General features: G+C 39.6%; 1 protein-coding gene across 3 annotated transcripts; it reads right to left on the reverse strand.

The window, feature by feature from the left end:
- Window positions 1–4609: 4609 nt before the first annotated feature.
- On the reverse strand, window positions 4610–19304 carry LOC124111114 (peptidyl-prolyl cis-trans isomerase 7). Of its 3 annotated transcripts, none has more exons than XM_046470713.2 (6): window positions 19211–19304; window positions 14565–14644; window positions 12001–12138; window positions 9803–9909; window positions 8169–8360; window positions 4610–4843 (listed from the first exon to the last, which is right to left on the reverse strand). In XM_046470713.2, the coding sequence occupies exons 2-6, from the start codon at window positions 14611–14613 to the stop codon at window positions 4811–4813; spliced, it is 519 nt and encodes a 172-aa protein (XP_046326669.1). In that variant the 5' UTR covers window positions 14614–14644; window positions 19211–19304; the 3' UTR covers window positions 4610–4810. The 3 variants fall into 3 exon arrangements, with proteins under 3 accessions (XP_046326669.1, XP_046326667.1, XP_046326668.1); XM_046470711.2 differs by lacking the exon at window positions 19211–19304 and adding an exon at window positions 19024–19155; XM_046470712.2 differs by lacking the exon at window positions 19211–19304 and adding an exon at window positions 15505–15655.
- Window positions 19305–20286: the final 982 nt, after the last annotated feature.

Raw genomic sequence — 20286 nt, forward strand, 5'->3', positions numbered from 1 at the left:
CCGCACTCAGCAATATTCCAGCTATATGACGGCGGTCTGTAAATAATCGAGACTGGACCAGACAATCCAGTGATTAATATCATGAGCATCCATCCACGCAATCGATGACATGCATCAACCAAGTCAGCGAGCCTGATCACCCGATCCCGTTAGTCGCCTTTTACGACAAGCATATTCACCTTTTACGGCAAGCATGGGTTGCTGAAGACCTGTTCTACCCCGGAATCTTCACGGGTCTACACACGCATGTATAGTTACACATGTGAAAGATTACTTACGTTAGTAAATGTTTTGCATGTGAACGGGGTATAAGTATTGGGATGACACTAATTATGAGCATGGGTATATAACCGAAACACAAAGACAATCTTCATCCAGGCCCATTACTGCTAATTACCCCGACATTTCTTTTAGTTATCTTTCCTAGTGATCGACGCAATTATTGGTTTTATGGTCGATTATTTTTAAAGTGTGCTCTCAGTTCATCCTATATTTAAATATTTATCTTTTAATGTACTAACAAAGGATTTACTGCATGTTGTATTTCGTTGAATCACATCCTGCAGATTTCTATATGACACGCTGCAGGGACTTGTCCATGTCATTCTTAGCATGATCCCCATGAAGATCCAGGTTAAAATAGATCTTCTGCAACGCATGTTTGCCGTAAGGGGCGACTAACGGGATCAGGTGGTCAGGCTCGCTGACTTGGTTGATCCCAATTGCGTGGATCGATGCTCATGATGTCAATCACTGGATTGTCTGGTCCAGACTCGATTATTTACAGACCGCCGTCATAATGCTTGAATATTGCATAGTGAGGCGTTTAACAACAAACAAACAAAACAAACACATCTTAGCAACGATGTAAGCAACGATCGGGTGAAAGATAAATTTGTACAAAACTGTGGTGAAACTGTTTCAACTTTTACAATATCTTAGTAATTATAATCACTTAAAGTCACAACTTCAACCTGAAAATGATATTAATGTTGCAAATAGTATATTTACCAAGACAACATGTGAAATTGAAGATGTATCCATCGTCTTATTTAAGTGTAATAAGTATTCTAGTTGAAAATGTAGGTATCTTTCTTTCTTGAATAATGACTATAAATCTGAAATGTTATTAATAAATGTTATCAACTCACAAAATCTACGACCCGTGAAGATTCCTGGGTAGAATAGGGTCTTCAGCAATCCATGCTTGCCGTAAAAGGCGACTAACGGGATCGGACGGTCTGACTTGGTTGATGCATGTCATCGATCCCAATTGCGTGGATCAATGTTCGTGATGTAAATCACTGGATTGTCTGGTCCAGACTCGATTATTTACAGACCGCCGTCATATAGCTGGATTATTGCTGAGTGTGGCGTAAAACAACAAACAAACCAACCAACCACAAAATCTACACTATTTTAGTGGCTACTTATCTAAAACCTGCTTTTAATGGTGATACAAAGTGATTTGTTTTTTATTGTCTTACTATGGTGTAACCTGAACGTTTCCAATTTAATCATGTCAATGCTTCATGCTTTTATACATGTTCTGAAAGTTGTAGGTGTTCTCTCTTTGGAACGTATGTATTTATATAATTGCCTTTCTTGAAAGGCACCACCAAATTGTTTTTGGCTGATTTAATATATCCTATATTAGATACTGGTACTGTTTTGCTTCTCTGGTGTTTATTTCGTTGTATCCTCTAGAACATCAAACATGGCCTAGTGAATATATCATTCCAAGCTGTGGGCAGCTCTTGTCCACAGGCGGAGGATGTCATGAAGCATCAAAAACATTTAGAAAATCCATACAAAATAGAGGTTCAAACTGGTGACTACCTGCTCAATAGCTTTGATGCTGTTTGCTTTTCTGTAAAGTGTTACTGAATTTGGAAACATTGGAGACAATGTCGCGAAATTAAGGGATAGGGCTTGGAAGTCAGTAGACTTCAGCCAGCTACTAGACTTCAGCCAGCCACTGACCGGTCATGAATCACCGAACACCACAAAGACAACCTGTTATCATGGTCTGATAGCTTTTTAACATATTTAAATATTGTCTCGTAGCATGCTTTGGGTAAGCCAACCACAAACACTTTAGAAAACCTTCTCGTGGAAAAACAAGCTGTGTGGGGAGATCATGAGATCGAGTCAGTCACCTCCTGTTGCCCATTCAGTGACGAGCTTGGCCTGTCCGGTTTGGCACAGACCATTTCATATTCTGGGATAAATTGTCCAAGAACATTCTCGAAAAAAACACACTATGCTTCAGCAGACTGTCCAAAAAGAAATTTAAGCTGATAGTTGTAATCAAAAGCATATCTGGTTTTGCATCTGAAGCTAAAAGTAAATAAAGTATCTCGTCCCACCAACACCCCTGTGGCCTGCCCCTTAGTTGTGTTTCCAGAGATTGACTGGTGCAGTAAAGTTTATGAGCATCAAACCTTGTGTTGTTAATTTTTAATTGGTTGTGTGAAATCATGAATGTCTGTGTAGGTAATCAGGCACTAAGGTCCTTGGACACATCACTTCTGAAATCGGCTTTTTGCTTTGTTGTTTTACGCCGCACTGAGCAATATTCCAGCTATTATGACGGCGGTCTGTAAATAATCGAGTCTGGACCAGACAATCCAGTGATTTACATCAAGAACATTGATCCACGCAATTGGGATCGATGACATGCATCAACCCAGTCATCAAGCCTGTCTGGACTTGGCAAACCCCTTAAGCCCATGCGAGGTGCAGATTAGCGTCTCGGGCGACACAGAACACGATGTAGGTAGCTTCGGAGCCCCAAAGCCAGTTACAACATGGTGAAGTTGCAGTTACAACATTACCAAAAGCACCACAGCGGGGTAATGGGACACAACTGTCCTTACCATACCTGGTTCTTTAGGTTTTTGTTTGTTTGTTGTCGTTTAACGCCGCACTGAGCAATATTCCAGCTATATGACGGCGGTCTGTAAATAATCGTGTCTGGACCAGACAATCCAGAGATTGACATCATGAGCATCAATCCACGTAATTGGGATCGATGACATGCATCAACCAAGTCAGCGAGCCTGACCACCCGATCCCGTTAGTCGCCTTTTACGGCAGGCATGGGTTGCTGAAGACCTATTCTACCACGGAATCTTCACGGGTCAGGTTCTTTCGGTAAACCTACAAGCATGACATCCCACAAGGGCTGCTTGAACATAAGTTGCTTGGACTTTCACCGCCAAAGATATATGTTGCAAAGTAACAATTCATAACTTCCTGCTACAGTGATAGAGACGTTTTACAGATTCAGTATTCATGAAGTATTCACAAAGTTAAAGTCCTCGATTATCCAGCGTATTATATCTCAAATCTATTATGAGCAAATTCGGTTAAACCAGAGCATCTGTATGGTTGTGATAAACACTGGTTAATATCTTTAGTGATCCTTGGATTTGAACTCATGTTCAGTGGGTCCTGGCTCAAGCTCCTCACAGCGATATCCCGTTCGCGGAGCTCTCTATACTATCGCTCATTCGTCGACTACTATCGCTGCCACCAGTCAAAACTCCCTACAGTGATAGATGACCACAACCATGTTTGGAGTTGAACTCGCAACCGAATGACCGTTATGTTTACAAACAAGTGACGACTGTCGTGACGCCGAATACACTTACCCCTGCTAAATTAGTTTGTTTGTCAATTTGAATTTCTATTTCATTAAAACTATCATGTTATTGATATAGTAAGAATGTAAGGGAGAAGTTGATTGGTTTTCCCGTTAGTCTGCAATCTCGAACCAATCTGATTATACAAACAACAAAGTAAATTCATCTGGAAAACATGGTCAGTCATAAACCTTTTCAAAATGAACTATGATGGCACTCCCAAAGATATAAACAAAAGTATGAACGTGACTGCATTTGGGGTTAGAGGGCTGGGACGGGTAACTCGGTACCGGGTCGGGTGGGTACTGAGTAGGAACCGGATACCCACAGGACTACCCGGACCCGTGGTTAGTCATGTGATATATTGTTTAACTCTATGGTTACACTACAAGTCACTAATGTTCGCATTTCTTTCTGACTATGCACCCATTCCTTCTGATTTTTCATATGGTTGAATAAAGATATAACTTAAGTCAACTTCAGTGTATGCATCACCAGATCGTTTAATACATGTATCTAAATACGTTTTGCAAGTGCTGTGGTAAAAAAAAATCCCAATCGGACATTTTGCATCTCTTGAGACCTACAGTGGGTGCCCTGGTTGGGCAATGTTACCGAGAGTGTAATGAAGGTGTCACGTGCTGGGAAGGAGCTTGGGTCCTGGCACTTCCAGGGGATGCAACTCATTGCTTTGTTTGTTGTTTAACACAATAATATTCCAGATACATGACTGTAGTCGCTATATAGTTGAGTCTGAGACAGATAAACAAGTGATCGTTATTAGGAACAAAGAACCACACAATGTTGAGGTACACTGATACCAAATCTACCAAGTCCCGAGCCGGACTACAGATCCGTTTTGACACTGCATGCCACAAACATGTTGTCAGGGACTTATTCCAACTCAAATGTCATGGCTCAATGCACTCGTACAATGTTTAAAAATGACACAAACACACTGACAGGTTTGAGCTAATTTACTTTCAATGAAGAACAAAATAATAAGTGCTTGTATAAAAAACAAAAAAATAGGTCAGTGAGTGTGTTATTAAAAATATGAGTTGTGATTCTACTTCGAGCTCAAGGTAAACTTGAATGCACCTCATTCTGCTCCATACAACATCAGAACCGCCATTGTTCTTCCTTAGTTGGCATTAACCCCATCACAGCTCTCCACAATCCTGAATCAGACATTTCTGCAAAAGCAACAAGGTGAGTGAGTGAGTGAGTATGGTTTTACGCCGCTTTTAGCAATATTCCAGCAACATCACGGCGGGGGACACCAGAAATGAGCTTCACACATTGTACCCATGTCGGGAATCGAACCCGGGTCTTCGGCGTGACGAGCGAACGCTTTAACCACTAGGCTACCCGACCGCCCCAAAAGCAACAAGGAGATAATGAAGACCAGGCAATGGATACATTACAGTACAGTGTACTACATTTAGTAGGGATGTTACAAGGGGCGGTCGGGTAGCCTAATGGTTGAAGTGTTTGCTCGTCATGTCGAAGACCCGGGTTCGATTCCTGACACGGGTGCATTGTGTGAAGCCCATTTCTGGTGTCCCCTGCCGAGATACTGCTGGAATATTGCAAAAAGCGGCGTAAAACCATATTCACTCACTCACTCGCGTATTCGGTGAATCGAACCGTATCATCCATGAATTGAATTTCTTATTCATGGTCACTAGAATCGAATATATATAAATATGCAGTCATGTGCATTTACATACCCTGACCCTTAAAATATCCATAAGAACATATCATATGCATAGATTTCTTCAAAGACAACACTCTTTTATATTTAATTTGACAGTATTGTAGTCACTGGTCACTGTCGCATTTGAACAGACACCAGTACCTGGATAAGTGCAATATATAAATGTATTATAAATTAATAATTAAAAAACCATGTCAAATAATTTATTTTGTTATTAGTTCACTGAATATCATAACTAATACATCAACTGCTGACTTGTTATTGCATTCATGAATAAATATTTGTATTTGTTACCCTATATTCATGTTCAAATCATATTCGCCTCATAGTGTATTCGTTGCAGCCCTTACATTTACCCTCTGCCACTAGGGTAAGAGAAGTATGGTAAAATGATACTTCATGTCACAAACATAAAGATAAGTGCTGAAGCATAATGCATAAACACTTATCTTAACTCAATGTCAGAATGTTGAGATCTGATTGGTTCACGGAATCTTGATTAAATATTACATATCCTGCCTTATTCCTTATACCCCGATAAGAAGAAAACAGGCTGCACATGGATTTCTGAGCAGGACAATAAATCTCTGGTTCACGGAATCTTGATTAAATATAACATATCCTGCCTTATTCCTTATACCCCAATAAGAAGAAAACAGGCTGCACATGGATTTCTGAGCAGGACAATAAAATCTTGCACCCCACAAAAAGAGCAAACTAGCTGCAAGTTGTTTAGATGTCAATGAAAGTTATGTGACACAGCATAATTCACCTCAGCTCAAATGAACAGCTGTTTTCTGTTTTCAATTTGTTTAAATAATTTCACAAAGGCAGATTGAAACGCATCAGCAAGATAAATTTGTCAGAGCAGGATCACTCGAGGTATAACTGGTCTTATGTGGCCATTGTAGGGTTTATATCCCCTATAACACCTAAAGTGTGATGCATAAAACCACATAATCCCCAAGTGCGACAGCTACAACTAATTATGTATTACGTGAAACACGGATCTCAAGAATCTGTTTGTGTAGGTATAATATGTGTTCAGTATTCTTCCATCAACCATGTTAACCTTTGACTATGTAGCGCTATATTGAAGAGCACAATAGCCAGGGAACACTGTAGGACTGTCCCGGACATACTTGCACGTATGGAACAATATTCTATTTAAAAAGTTCATAAAAGATTCTATTAATTATTGAGTGAGTGAGTGAGTTGGGTTTTACGCCGCTTTTAACAGTAATCCAGTTATATCGCGGCGTGTCAGCTTAATGTGGGAGGAAAGCCCGAAGTGATGCAGGCCTTCGACGTTTATCACTTCGGTGAAACCCACGAGCATGGATATGGTGCTGACAAACCTAGAAACATAATCGGGGCGAACCAGGATTCGAACCCACAATCATAGGTTTCTGGCGTGCCCAAGGGACGCAACTCTGCACAGCGAATCGCGGCGCCTTAGACGACTGGGCCACCCGTGCCCCTATTAATTATTGAGTAATACTCCTTACACTACAGCTTGTACAGTGTTAGACAGTGTTTCATTTCTGCAAGTTTGCACACAACACGACAGAAAAGGAACTCACATTTGCACGTTTTTCTTTCTGAATGAGCATGATCACTATGGACAAACAGTGGTACAGCCTGTCAATAGCTGTATGAATGTATTCCATTGAATGATTGAACTGGATCTAACACCACAATGAACGGTATTTTAGTTATATTCCTGCATTTCAGTTTAAAATGGAAAGCCTGAATGGAAAGCAGGTCTTCAACATAAACCATATGAGTACGGTGTCAACCATCTTCCCGAGGCAAGAGAGTTAACTGACTTTACAAGTCCAGTTTCCACCCTTGCCGAACTAGGCTGGAATTACTGGGCTCGATCGTAGCGCCACCAGTGGCTATTACCAGTTATGTTCCTTCTAAGCCGTTCCCATGGACCAATCAGATTCCACCTCTCATATCACTTGCATTTGCTTCACACAAAATGGTGGCGCCCAGTCAGGACGATCTGATCAATGATCAACATCTATATTGTTATAAAACGGGTCTTACATCGCGAAATGCATCAAATCACGTGAGCACCTTGATTAAAAACGTGAAAAGGTTTTGAAAATATCTGCTCACAACGAGTTGGCGGTGCACATGCTTTGCAAATCCTGCAATCGACCGAAATCTGCACGACAGTTTACCAACCGGATTGCGATTTCGGTGCACGATTTTGATTGGACTACGCATAGACTCGTTAGTCCAGCCAAAATGTAACTCCATAATACCTGCCTAGTTCGGCAAGGGTGGAAACTAGACTTTTATAGTCAGTTAACTCTCTTGCCTCGGGAAGATGGGTGTCAACGAACAAAGAATCATAATGCGGGCAAATCTGGGTATTGAGAATCTGAAAAAGGTTTCTTGCACAACCAAAGGACACAACTCTGCACAGCAAATTGCATTACCTCAAACAAGCTGGACACTACTACATTTGAAAACAAGGATTGTTGTTTGTTGTTTTATGCCTCACTCAGCAGTATTCAAGCTATATGACGACAGTCTGTAATAATCTGAACCTGACAATCCAGTGATTGATATCATGATCATCGATCCACGAAATTGGGATGCGAGGGCATGCATCAACCAAGTCAGCGAGTCTGACCACCCAATCCCGTTAGTCGCCTCTTACGACAAGTATAGTCTCCTTTTACGGCAAGCATTGGTTGGTGAAGACCTATACTAACAAGGACCAAGATCTTTTACTGGCAATGGTGTTTCCATGACTGAAGGTACATCCATAGCATCCACATTACCTTTAAAGGAGCATCACCTCTGTCCACCTTAACATTCTCCAGCTGCTTGACAAATTCCATCCCCTCCACCACTTGGCCAAACACCACATGTTTCTTGTCCAACCAGCCTGTGACAACGGTTGTAATGAAAAACTGGGAACCATTGGTGTTGGGTCCACAGTTAGCCATGCTTAGTAGTCCTGGTTTTTCGTGCTGAAAGGAAAGTGAGTGAGTGAGTGAGTTTGGTTTAACACAGCTTTTAGCAATATTCCAGCAATATCACGGTGGGGGACACCAGAAATGGGCTTCACACATTGTACCCAGGTTGGGAATCGAAACCGAGTCTTTGGCGAGACGAGCGAACGCTTTAACCACTAGGCTACCCGACCGCCCCCTGAAAGGAAAGACACATGGGGGCGCTGTGTTACTAAGGTCATTTTAATTAGTTGTTTACAGATTTTTTTCTTTCAAAACCTGAAGTTGGTCGAACAAACAAAAAAAGCACTTTCAATTTTGTTTTTGGCTTTTGTGTAAACATATGGTCAGTAGGTATTAAACATACTGATGGCCAAGGTCCAGAACAATTGTGTAAACATGCTGTCATAGTGAGTTTTCTATCTTCTGTTGAGACATGCATAAAAACGATTTGTGATATATTTTATTGCTAAATGGGATTTTCAGAGTAGGTGGTATTAAAAAAATCTCTCAATTCAGAATTCTAACTTTCTCATCTCTCCTGAATTTTACCGTCGGCGGACCCGTAAACTAATTAAAACAATAAATCCTAAGGATGTTTTGTTTTGTTTTATTTGTTGTTTAACGCCACACTCAAAAATATTCCAGCTATATGATGGCGGCCTGTAAATAATCGAGTCTGGACCAGACAGTCCAGTGATTGACATCATAAGCATCGATCTACACAATAGGGATATGATAACATGCTTCAAACCAAGTCACTGAGCCTGACCACCCGATACCGTTAGTCGCCTCTTATGACAAGCATGGGTTGCAGAAGACCAATTTTGACCCGGATCTTCACAGGTGAGACAAGCATGGGTGGATGAAGACCACTTCTAACCCGGATCTTCACAAGTCCCTTAGGATGTAAAATGATTGAAATATCAATGTATCACAATGAACAACGGTAACTGTAAACTCAATCGCACGGTCAACCCCTCATCCTGGTGAGTTACTTCAGTCACCATGGTGACAGTCAACTACATTGCTCAGTGATCCACCTGTTGGTCAGTTATTTCACTACAGCAACCGTGGCTCATCGTGATAGCCCTGCTGGGTCAGTGAGTGAGTGAGTATGGTCTAACGCCGCTCTTAGCAATATTCCAGCAATATCACGGCGGGGGACACCAGAAATGGGCTTCACACAATGCACCCATGTCGGGATTCGAACCTGGGTCTTCGGCGTGACAAGCAAACGCTTTAACCACTAGGCTACCCGACACCTCTGCTGGGTCAGACACTATCAGTCATATTCAACCAGTCCACGGCTCAAGTCAGACTAGTGCTTTATGTAAAATAGAGTGCTCTTGAGTTATGGATCAATGGACGTGAGTGAGGCTGTGTCTATCCCTGACTACTTGTTAATCAGTATCAGTGAAATAACAGCATCCCTTGGGATCCTGAATGCAGACAGTCACCATCAGGGTAAAGTTTTCATCCTTGAATGTCTCTCCGTAGATGCTTTCTCCTCCAGTTCCATCGCCCTTAGTGAAGTCTCCACCTTGGATCATGAAGTCCTTGATAACTGAAGACAAAGTAGTGGCACATATGAGGGAGGGGATACGACAACTCAGTACATAAACATGATGGGACAAACATAGACATATTAACCTGTATATTTCAGGGCAGATCTTGAACATGTTGAATCAAAAATCGCAAAACTATATCAGTGTAACTTCTTCGAGAGGCATTTAGAAGTTTGAGTACTAAGTAAGGATACAATATATCGATGAACAACTTCTTCTACTTCAAAATCAGGAAACTACAAGAAGCCATCAACATCAAAAGACTCCAACCATCAATCAACTATGACCAAGGCTATTACATATACCCCTGGCGTACCATCAACTTATCAAAGACCCCAATCAGTCATAATCCTTATGTTTCAATACTGGCTTCACGCTTTTGTTTATATTACTGGCTTCACCGGTCAATATGTTGGTTGGTGGGTTGGTTTGTTGTTTAACGCCGCACTCAGCAATATTCCAGCTATATGACAGCGGCCTGTAAGTAATCGAGTCTGGACCAGACAATCCAGTAATTGACATCATGAGCATCGATCCACGCAATTGGGATCGATGACATGCATCAACCAAGTCAGCGACCCTGACCTACTGATCCCGTTAGCCGCCTTTTACGACAAGCATTGTCGTCTTTTATGGCAAGCATGGGTTGCTGAAGACCTATTCTACCCCGGATCTTCACGGGTCGGTCAATATGTTTACCCTTTTTGTGTACATAACAGGCTTCTCCACTCCAGTGTAACTACATCTTAAATCTACTCCACTGTATAAACACTGCCTCCTACCTGTATATATACTTATAATTAACCATACTCTGTACATCACTTGCGTGATAACGGTGTCAAAACCTACATCAAAACGTCGCTTCTAATTGTAATAAAGAAGTTGTTCATCAATATATCATGATATATTGTATCCTTACTTAATATATCAGCGTATATACCATCTAGACCATAACAAAACTAGAGAGTTGTTTGCTGACTCAAGAATGGAAGCAGACCCATACTCACCTTTTCCCCGAATGCCCCAAAACTTTCCGATCAGAAACATGTATCTTGAACAATTTGGACAAATCATATGACAGGAGACCTCTCCATCATCTGTCAGCATCTGTCTATATTCACATTCGATCCCTATTCATGCTAATGTTGTCTCACGTAGCACAAGTACCACACATTAATCGATGTCTCTTTCATTTCATAATCATTCAAAGATGCTTCGTCTTTTCAGGAATTAAATAATTCCATATTTTGAAAATAAGGTTCCTGGTGACCTTGACCATGATCAAAGGTCACCAAGAATCTTCTTAAAATAAGATCTGACCCTAGAAATCATTATATAAATTTTCATTAATTCTGAACATAATCATGATAATACTCAACAATGTGACACTCAGCAATATTCCAGCTACATGACGGCGTTCAGTAAATAATCCAGTCTGGACCAGACAATCCAATGATTGACATCATGAGCATCATTCCACACAATTGGGAAACGATGTCAGCGAGTCTGACCACCAGGTCCCGTAAGTCACCATTACAGCAAGCATGGGGTGCTGAAGACATATTCTACCTCGAATTGCAACTAACATAAACACATTATGTGTGATATTTAGATAGAAATGTTTAAAAAAAGTATTTTCATAATGATTTATGAATTTCAGATGTACACATATCATTATATATGAGTGAGACAAAGATATTGTTTCTTTTAATAGTTTTTTAACATCTACCTAATTATTACTCATATCTTAGTGTTTGCCTCCCTTTGATCAATGTGCACGACTGACACCCACATTTAGTTTAATAATTTACAGTTAGGAATGTTTTAAAAAATATTTTCATAATTATTAATGTATTTCGTACGTACAAGTATCATATACATGTGTTCGAGAATATAAGATTTCTTTTAAAAGTTTGTTTACATCTTTCAAACTAGTACTCATGACCATGTAACATTCTCAAACCAAAAACATATGAAGAATGGTGCATGGCACCGAGCAATAAAAGAATATGGACAGGCAGGCCATGACACCTGATAGTTGGGCTTTGCTAAGGTGAGCTACCCATCAAGGGTTTGTGCAGTATACTTACTTCTATGGAACACGCATCCCTTGAAATGGAGGGGTTTACCGCCCTTGGTCGACCCTTTTTCTCCAGTGCAGAGAGCTCTAAAGTTCTCGGCTGTTTTAGGTACTTTATCCTTATATAGCTCAAACACCACACGGCCAACTGAAACAGACACAATTCATTTATATATTCATTATTCATAGCTGCGATTATTTACAGGCCGCTGTCATATAGCTGGAATATTGCAGAGTGCGGCGTTAAAGAACAAACATAATGTGGGAGGAAAGCCTGAAGTGATGCAGGTCTAAGACGTTTACCACTTTGGTGAAACCCACGAGCAGGTGTATAGTGCTGGCAAACCCAGAAACATAATTGCGTCAAACTAGGATTCGATCTCACAATCATGGGTTTAGGGCATGCCTAAGTGACGCAACTCTGCGTGGCGCCCTAGATGACTGGGCTGTCTGTTCCGCCAAAGAATGGTGACCAATAATATAAATAAACTGGAATCCCCACAGCGTGATAGGCATTATGAAATTACTGGCTCAGTGGATGTAACTTAGACCTGTAGATTCAAAGGTATTGGCTGGGGTCCATCTTTAAACTGCAGTCTCATCAACAGCCAGATCACCAGTTCTAATTTACAAAGTGAGTGAGCGAGTGAGTTGGGTTTAACGCCGCTTTTAACATTATTCCAGTTATATCACGGCGAGTCAGCTTAATGTGGGAGGAAAGCCCGAATTGATGCAGGTCTAAGACGTTTACCACTTTCGGTGAAACCCACAAGCACGGGTATGGTGCTGACAAACCTCGAAACATAATTAGGGCGAACCAGGATTCGAACCGGATTCGAACCCACAATCATAGGTTTCTGGCGTCCCCAAGGGACGCAACTCTGCACAGCGAATCACGGCGCCTTAGACGACTGGGCCACCCGTGCCCCCCTTAATTTACACAGAGTAGGTAGGGAAACCAGAAACACACATATTTATATCTTTTGGCCTATATACTGTCACTGTTGGGATGCAGAAATGGTGTAAGTGTGATTAGGAATGAAAGCTGCTATTTCATCATTTGATGCCACCTAAAAAATAAATTTCTGTACATAATCATTTTAAAAAATCAGTACACAGTGGAAAGCTTCACAATCTTCTAGCGCAAGCACTTGAAGTTACAGTTGAGGAATTCCATTTCATTTCCTTAACAATCAGCCTGAGAGCATGTGCAATATTATGTCACTGAAGGGGGACGCTTCATAGCACAGCAAACCACAAGATTCGTGATTGTTTTGGCTAATTTTGACTACATCTTGAAGAGCAAACAAGATGAGTAAAACTTGTATATGATGTTATATATTAAATAAGATATATATAAACAAGCAAACACAGATAAATCCTGAATAACCCCTCCCATGACAGACAAAAGGATGGTATGCTACATTATCGCGGTAGTTCATTTATAATGGATGGTCATGGCGAACGCTTACAAGCCTATTAAATATGTCATATGCAAAATGTTACTTGTTCTTGGCACAACTTTTATGACACATCAATTAGGATTGATCGATGCTGATAAACAAAGTAAACAAAGTACCTGTCATTAGCGACTCAAAGGCAGGCAACTCGTGGTATGGCTATTTTGTAGTGTGATACATGTGGATTATGTTTGTTTGTTTGTTGTTAATGCCGCACTCAGCGATATTCCAGCTATATGACGATGTTCTGTTAGTAATCGAGTCTGGACCAGACAATCCAGTGATTGACAACAGGAGCATCGATCAAGAATTATGCATAATCACTATGCATAAGACCTAGGTTGGGTCAAGGTACTTTGTCTAAACAAATGGGTTCTTTTCTAATCAATTTTGAATGTAGGTCAAAAACATTCCAGAAACTATCATAAAAAAGTTAACGTGGGCTCTTAGCCGTGACATACCGAAACAAGTCCTGTAATTGGTCATGCGGTGAAATATTACGCTTAGATTTGTACAAGTAAACAGTCGACAGGGTGTGTGGATAAGAAATTTACTGATACCGCGATAACATGGAGCCCGCAATAGTATAGAGTCTTATAGCTAAAATGGATGGAACTATCATTAAACCGCCCACATGTTTTCAAAAAAGAGTGGGCCACTGTAAAATGATAATGTCCCCATATTGCTTAAAGATGGGCCATTATCATGCTTGTTGTAAGGTGATGTCATAGGATAGGGATAGGGATAGGGATAGGGATAGGGATAGGGATAGGGATAGGTGACATCACATTCAATAGTGACGTCATCTGGTTTGTTCTATGACGTTTCCATATTTGTAAAAGTGGGTCAGTGACATTCGTGTTGATTGCAGTAAATGTTTCAAAACCAATATTGTTATCTCTTTTTATTTGATAAAAAATTCATCCATTTTACCTATAATAACAGTAACACTATTTTTCAGGGCATTATCATTTGCAGAAGCCCTCGGTATTTTCAACTGCCCTCCTTCGTTGGGCAGTTAGTGGAACACTTCAGGCTTCTGCAAATGACAATGCCCTGAAAAATAGCTTTACCCTTACAATACTATATCATGAAGAACAATGTGATCACTTACCAACAACGCCACCTATGCTTATATCAAAGAACACACGTGGGTTGCCCATCTTTAATCTGCTGTGGATAATACTTTAGTACCTGCAACACAGAAAAACAAAGATTTATTCAACTGGTGATAACAAAAAATATATCCTGCTGTGTGTGATACCTGTCACTCACACGCAAGGTTGAGAAATTCTCACGCATTCATATAAAATGTAGATAAAAAAATTTTGAAATGCTTTTCTCTTTCGATTTATCGCGATTGCAACCAACTTGGCGAGAAAAATCATTCAAAACCAGTTTTCGCCGGGGGTGGGTTGGGTGGGTGTGGGGGGAGGGTTGCTTCCCCCCCCCCCCCCCCCCTCAACATCCAGGGGTTGACAGCTACGTGTGTATTATCCCCACCGAGATAAGTATTGAATACAACTGCTTCATAAACATTATATACCAATGTGAACACAAATCTAAAACAATTTATTAAACAAAATCAACACAAATCCTCGGGCATAGGCTACACAGCCCAGTCGCTTAAAGAAAGTCTTGTTCAGAGTTGATATCCGGAGAAACCGGTTTTTACAGGACTGCGCTGCGTCTATACATGCTACAAGGGGGAAAATCTATATATCAAACTGCATGATCCGAGTCTTAGCACATAAAGGATCATGGAGTAACAAGGCCCATGCCTGAACAACATTCAACTCTTAACTACAATGCTCAATTTACTGGTGAATAATTTCAAAAAATATCGACAAATGGTTTGTCAGTAGGGCGAAATAGCCATGCCATGCACGTGCACAATTGTTGGATCGGAACATGTATTTTCGCGGTAGACATTTCGAAGACAGTAACCGGTACATACAAACTCCGTCAGTCGGAACGTTTATGACAATAGCAATACCGACGATAGACAAAATATCCAACTTCTGGATACTATTTTCAAAGGTATTTGTACTGACCTACGGATGCAATTGCTGAAACAAGACAGATACTGTTAGCCGGTGTCGGATGGGATCCTTCTTTTCGCTTCGGTGAAAAATTCAAAAGTTTGGAAGCGAAATTTAACGAACTGATATCTCCAATAATATGATCCTTAGGCAGGTTATGCTCAGTTAAATTTAATAAACTGGTTTGATGTCACAACATATTGTAATTTGACACGCCCGAGTATATGATTGTGATGATATCATGCGTAAAGCTTTCGCTTGGAATTTTTGTTTTGCTTTCTTGCTGTCTGTGATGTGTTTGTTTGTTTGTTTACACCGCACTCAGCAATATTCCAGCTATATCACGGCGGTCTGTAAATAATCGAGTCTGGACCATGTGAAACCGTCCACTGTGAAACTAAAGCCTTTCATACAGAGGAAACAAATATTCTGGATTCAAGAGGATTATGTCGGACCAAAGACGTCCGTGGTCGGGCTGATACCCACTTCGACATACTATATCAATTTTCATATTTTGTATTTAGGAGCAAACATTTAGTTTCTGGGTGGGGTTCGAAAACAAAATCTAGACAACGTTTTACAGAAATACATTAATTTTTTACATATTTAGCGTACTTTACGAAACGAAATAATGTGCCAATTTTTGCTGCAGACAGGTGTCCAAATAAGTAAGTTCGTTGTTTCTATTTACTTTGGGACTGGTCATTTATTATGGGGATGGGTGGATAGAGGGCGGTGTCCTGCATGAAATAAAATAATAGAAACATGTAAACATTATTTAGGGACTGTTCATTTATTATGGGGGGAGGGGTCATGAAAATATGTTAGATTTATTTATTAAATCTATCTATCCATGCATCCATCCATTTATTTTATTCATATATTTATTCATTTAGAAATAAATCGAGTCCCTCACTTGAAGACAAGTTTAATCAATGTTTTTTTTGTGGTGGAGCTGATACCTTTCAGAAGCGACTTGGAAGTACTAAACGGATTTCCGGAATGGCGGCTATTGTTTCATAATAATTGCGGACAAAAAAACAACGTTACCATTTCCCCCGCCATTGGGCACATTAGAATTTTGTTTGTTCATATTGACGTGAATGTAAACTATAACAAAAACGTGTCCTATAAAGCCTTAAGACGAAATAGGTACTCGGGTCGCTTTATGTCATCAGAAAAAAATGATTTAATGTGAATTCACAAAGACCCCTTCTCTGGAAAAGAGTAATGTGTGGCAACAATTCTCTAACTCAGTCTTGATAATCATCTCTTACATAAGCTAACTTCAAGTGTCTCTGATAAACCTTGTTCCCACGGCAGACACTATGCACTTTGTCAAATACAAATTTTCGAACTTACTCTTGACAAGTATCTCTTAGATAGACACACAAACATTCATTCATGTTACGTTAGTAGTTTCTGAGAAAATTTATCCATATTGCAGACCCATAACTCTATAAAACATAAATTAAGACACCAATTTTCGAAGTCATTTACGATCATGACCAGTAATATCAGTGAGTAAATTTCATTTACCTAACTTGAACAGCTTTTGAGAAAATGTGTCCTCTTTGAGAAGCGGACGAACGGATAAACTCCGTTCGCCTCATGGCAATTCCTATTCATTTGTGTATTTGTCCTATTACTGAAAAGAATGTGACAGTATGTTTGATATTTTTTAAATGCGTTGAAATATACTAATATCTTTGCTGTCATCGGCTCATTACTACGTCTACAAAGCATCTAGGTATCTAGAATTGAGGTGGTAAGGGTATTTTGTTTCCAATGCAGACCTACGTTGCCCTATGAAATTGAAACCAAACGATCAGAGGTTTCAAATCTCAATAGCACCTCTGATTAAAATAGCTGTATTGATAGCCGCGTCCTCTCGGAAGCTAATATCTGTAGAAAATAACTTCTTTCTCAATCATTGTTGGTAGGCAACTTGAAATAAAAAACAAATAAATATTTTTGAGTTTTTTTCTGTTGAATTTTTTACGGTTTGCACAGTCAATCGCTTTTCAAAAATGTGATGAATAATTGGTGAATTGAGTTTTATAACCATATATATTTGCTGTGTACATGGACATATAGAAGTATTTTGTGAGCTCCTTCAGTATGGTATCGAATTCACGTGTTTTTCGGAATGTTTTGTGTCTGAATATAACACGTTTGCACATAATTAACAAAAACAAAAACAAAACATAATTAACAGGTTAACAGGTTCAGAATTCGATAGTGTGGGTCACTCGAGAACAATCTTTTTATCCAGTTGAACTATAACCAGTGCCTTTTTTAAACCAATTTTCGAACTGCCTCCAGAGGGAGTTCCCACTAAAACAATACCTGAATAAATGTTCAACAGTTTCGATTAAGTCAGGTGAGTAGCTACATAAATTGTTGTCTACGTATCTCATTTTACATTGTAACGTATTTGTTTGGTAAAGTATGATGAATAATTTGATATTGAAACCTTTGCAATCGTATTTGTAAGGCACTTAAATGGGTCGAAATCATATTTGCATTTGCCTGTTTCTGTTATTTTATTTTCTAATATCGATTCCCATTGTGTAAAGTGATGATGTTTTAACACTCGCTATCTAATAATATTTTGTAATAGTAATCACTGCCTTTTTGGTGAAGTAAATGATAGATGGAAAATGGCAGGATAAGCTCATCTCATTTCTTACTGAATGTTATAGAAGCCTTTCTGTATGTTACATTTTCATAAACGTTATGATAATAGAGACACATCTATGAGAATAACCATAAAGAAAATATTTTAAATATGAAATAGCTATTGTTAAAATGGTATTGCTTGGGTACGATTTAAACGCTTAGACTGGATATTTTTGTTAATCAACTTATTCCTAATCAGGAAACATAGGAAATCAAAGAATTTAAGTAACCAATCAGATCTGAGAAAAAATTCAAACTGGATATACAAAAAATAATATCCTGCTGTGTATTATCCCCCGTGAAAATTGCTTCATAAATCATGTACAAATGTGAATAGTCAGATGTATACACAACAATAAAATTTAAAACAATTTTTTAAACAAAATCAACACATACATCCCTCGGACATCTCAGTCCAATGACACAAAGAATATCTTGTTGAGAGTTGGTATACGGGAAAACCAGTCTAACATATACAGAAACCCCGTCATCGCCTTATCACTTCCGCATATGACCACAGGCTTGGACTTAATAATATTGAATCATAGTATTATTCATTTGTCGCCGTTGTATCAATAAGTTCGGACTGTGCTGTTACCTGTAGAAGCAGATAACCTGCGTCCTATACTTGCGACAAGTGAAAAGATTTAAATTATCAAAATGGATGATCGAGTCCCGGCACATAAAGGTTCGTGGAGTAACAAGCCCATGCCTGAACAGCATTCCACTCTTAACTACAATGCTGAGTTTACTAGTGAGGAGTTTAAGAAAATAGCGTACGGCCTCATACCCCAGGCGATGGAAGATAAATGGTTTATCTACATGGGGGAAAACAAAAATACGCTATACCTGCACAGAAGTTGGACCGGAATATGTATTTTCGAAGTGGACTTCGTAAAGACAGAAACCGGTACGTACAAAGTTCAGCGCGTGTTTGTTAACCGGAATATGGAAGATTATACGAATACCGACGACAGACAAGATATCGAACTGCTGGATATGCTTATCAAATGGTGTATATAGTATATGTACTGACCTAATGGATGAAATATGGAGTGCTGAACACGACCCAAACACAGCCTGGTTCCCTGGATATGCTGCGCTGGCGCTACACAGTACAGTTCAGGCACATAGACTTGCACTAGGTTCGATTAATTATCAGTTTAAATTATAAGTTCTAGATTATGTAAATAATAAGAACAAGTTGTCCCGATAAGAGACTGGAGTCCTTAGAGTGTGTTGTCCACATATCTAAAACGTGCCTATTAGGAGGCCTGATATACTATACATCCATGGACTTTTCTTTCAGTACAGCCTTGGACAAGGCTAGGGCAATGAAAACACAATATGGCGGCCTCCACCACACAAACATGGCTGACACGACATGTATTAACGACGTTTTCTATAGGAAAACACCCGAACGGGCAGTTAGAATTTTTTCTTAGCATTTTCATGAATACTGTTGCAATGTGTACATCATGAGAATAACGCCCATTGTTACTTTTAGTGAAGGAAAACATTACTTCAGCTCTTTCGAAACACGAAAGTCGTGCTGTCATTGGCGACATGTAAACAAAGACACACTCCCATTTTTCAACAGCGATATGTGCGTTAATATTTCGTGTCAGTTCCCCGCTATTGTCACGGAACCGTCCATACTACATGGAATTGAACGACCATGTTTATGAAATATCGTAAGCATTTTAAGTTTAGCAAATTTGATGTCGCCAATTGTGCCCCGTTTTCTCCCATGCTGGGTTAAGCGGAAATATTGCCCCCATGATACGATTGTAAATCCCAAAGCAAACGTTGAAATCTGTATAAAGATATATATGATCCTTAGGCAGAATATGTTCCGCTACGTTTAATAAACTGGTTTGATGCACAGGAACTCGTTATTGGTCAGTAAATATAAATATATATACCACAATATGTAAGTAGAGAATAGGGGTATATATATTTTTATTTACTGACCAATAACGAGATCCTGTGGTTTGATGTCACAACACTGTGTAATTTGACACGCCTAAGAATATGATGGTGATGACGTCATGCGAAAAGCTATCGCATGGTTATTCTGGTTTTGCTATCGTATTCTATGAACGGGATTAT

Source organism: Haliotis rufescens, unplaced genomic scaffold (assembly GCF_023055435.1).
Source record: "Haliotis rufescens isolate VD_foot unplaced genomic scaffold, xgHalRufe1.0.p SCAF_2, whole genome shotgun sequence".
Taxonomy (NCBI): domain Eukaryota; kingdom Metazoa; phylum Mollusca; class Gastropoda; order Lepetellida; family Haliotidae; genus Haliotis; species Haliotis rufescens.

Excerpts from the sequence above, each read along its gene's own strand:
- LOC124111114 (XM_046470713.2), bottom strand. The coding sequence starts at position 14,613 with ATGGGCAACCCACGTGTGTTCTTTGATATAAGCATAGGTGGCGTTGTT. Across the intron at positions 12,139-14,564 it reads AAGCATAGGTGGCGTTGTTG|TTGGCCGTGTGGTGTTTGAG; the intron begins GTAAGTGATCAC and ends TGTCTGTTTCAG. Across the intron at positions 4,844-8,168 it reads GAGGTGATGCTCCTTTAAAG|AAATGTCTGATTCAGGATTG; the intron begins GTAATGTGGATG and ends TTGCTTTTGCAG.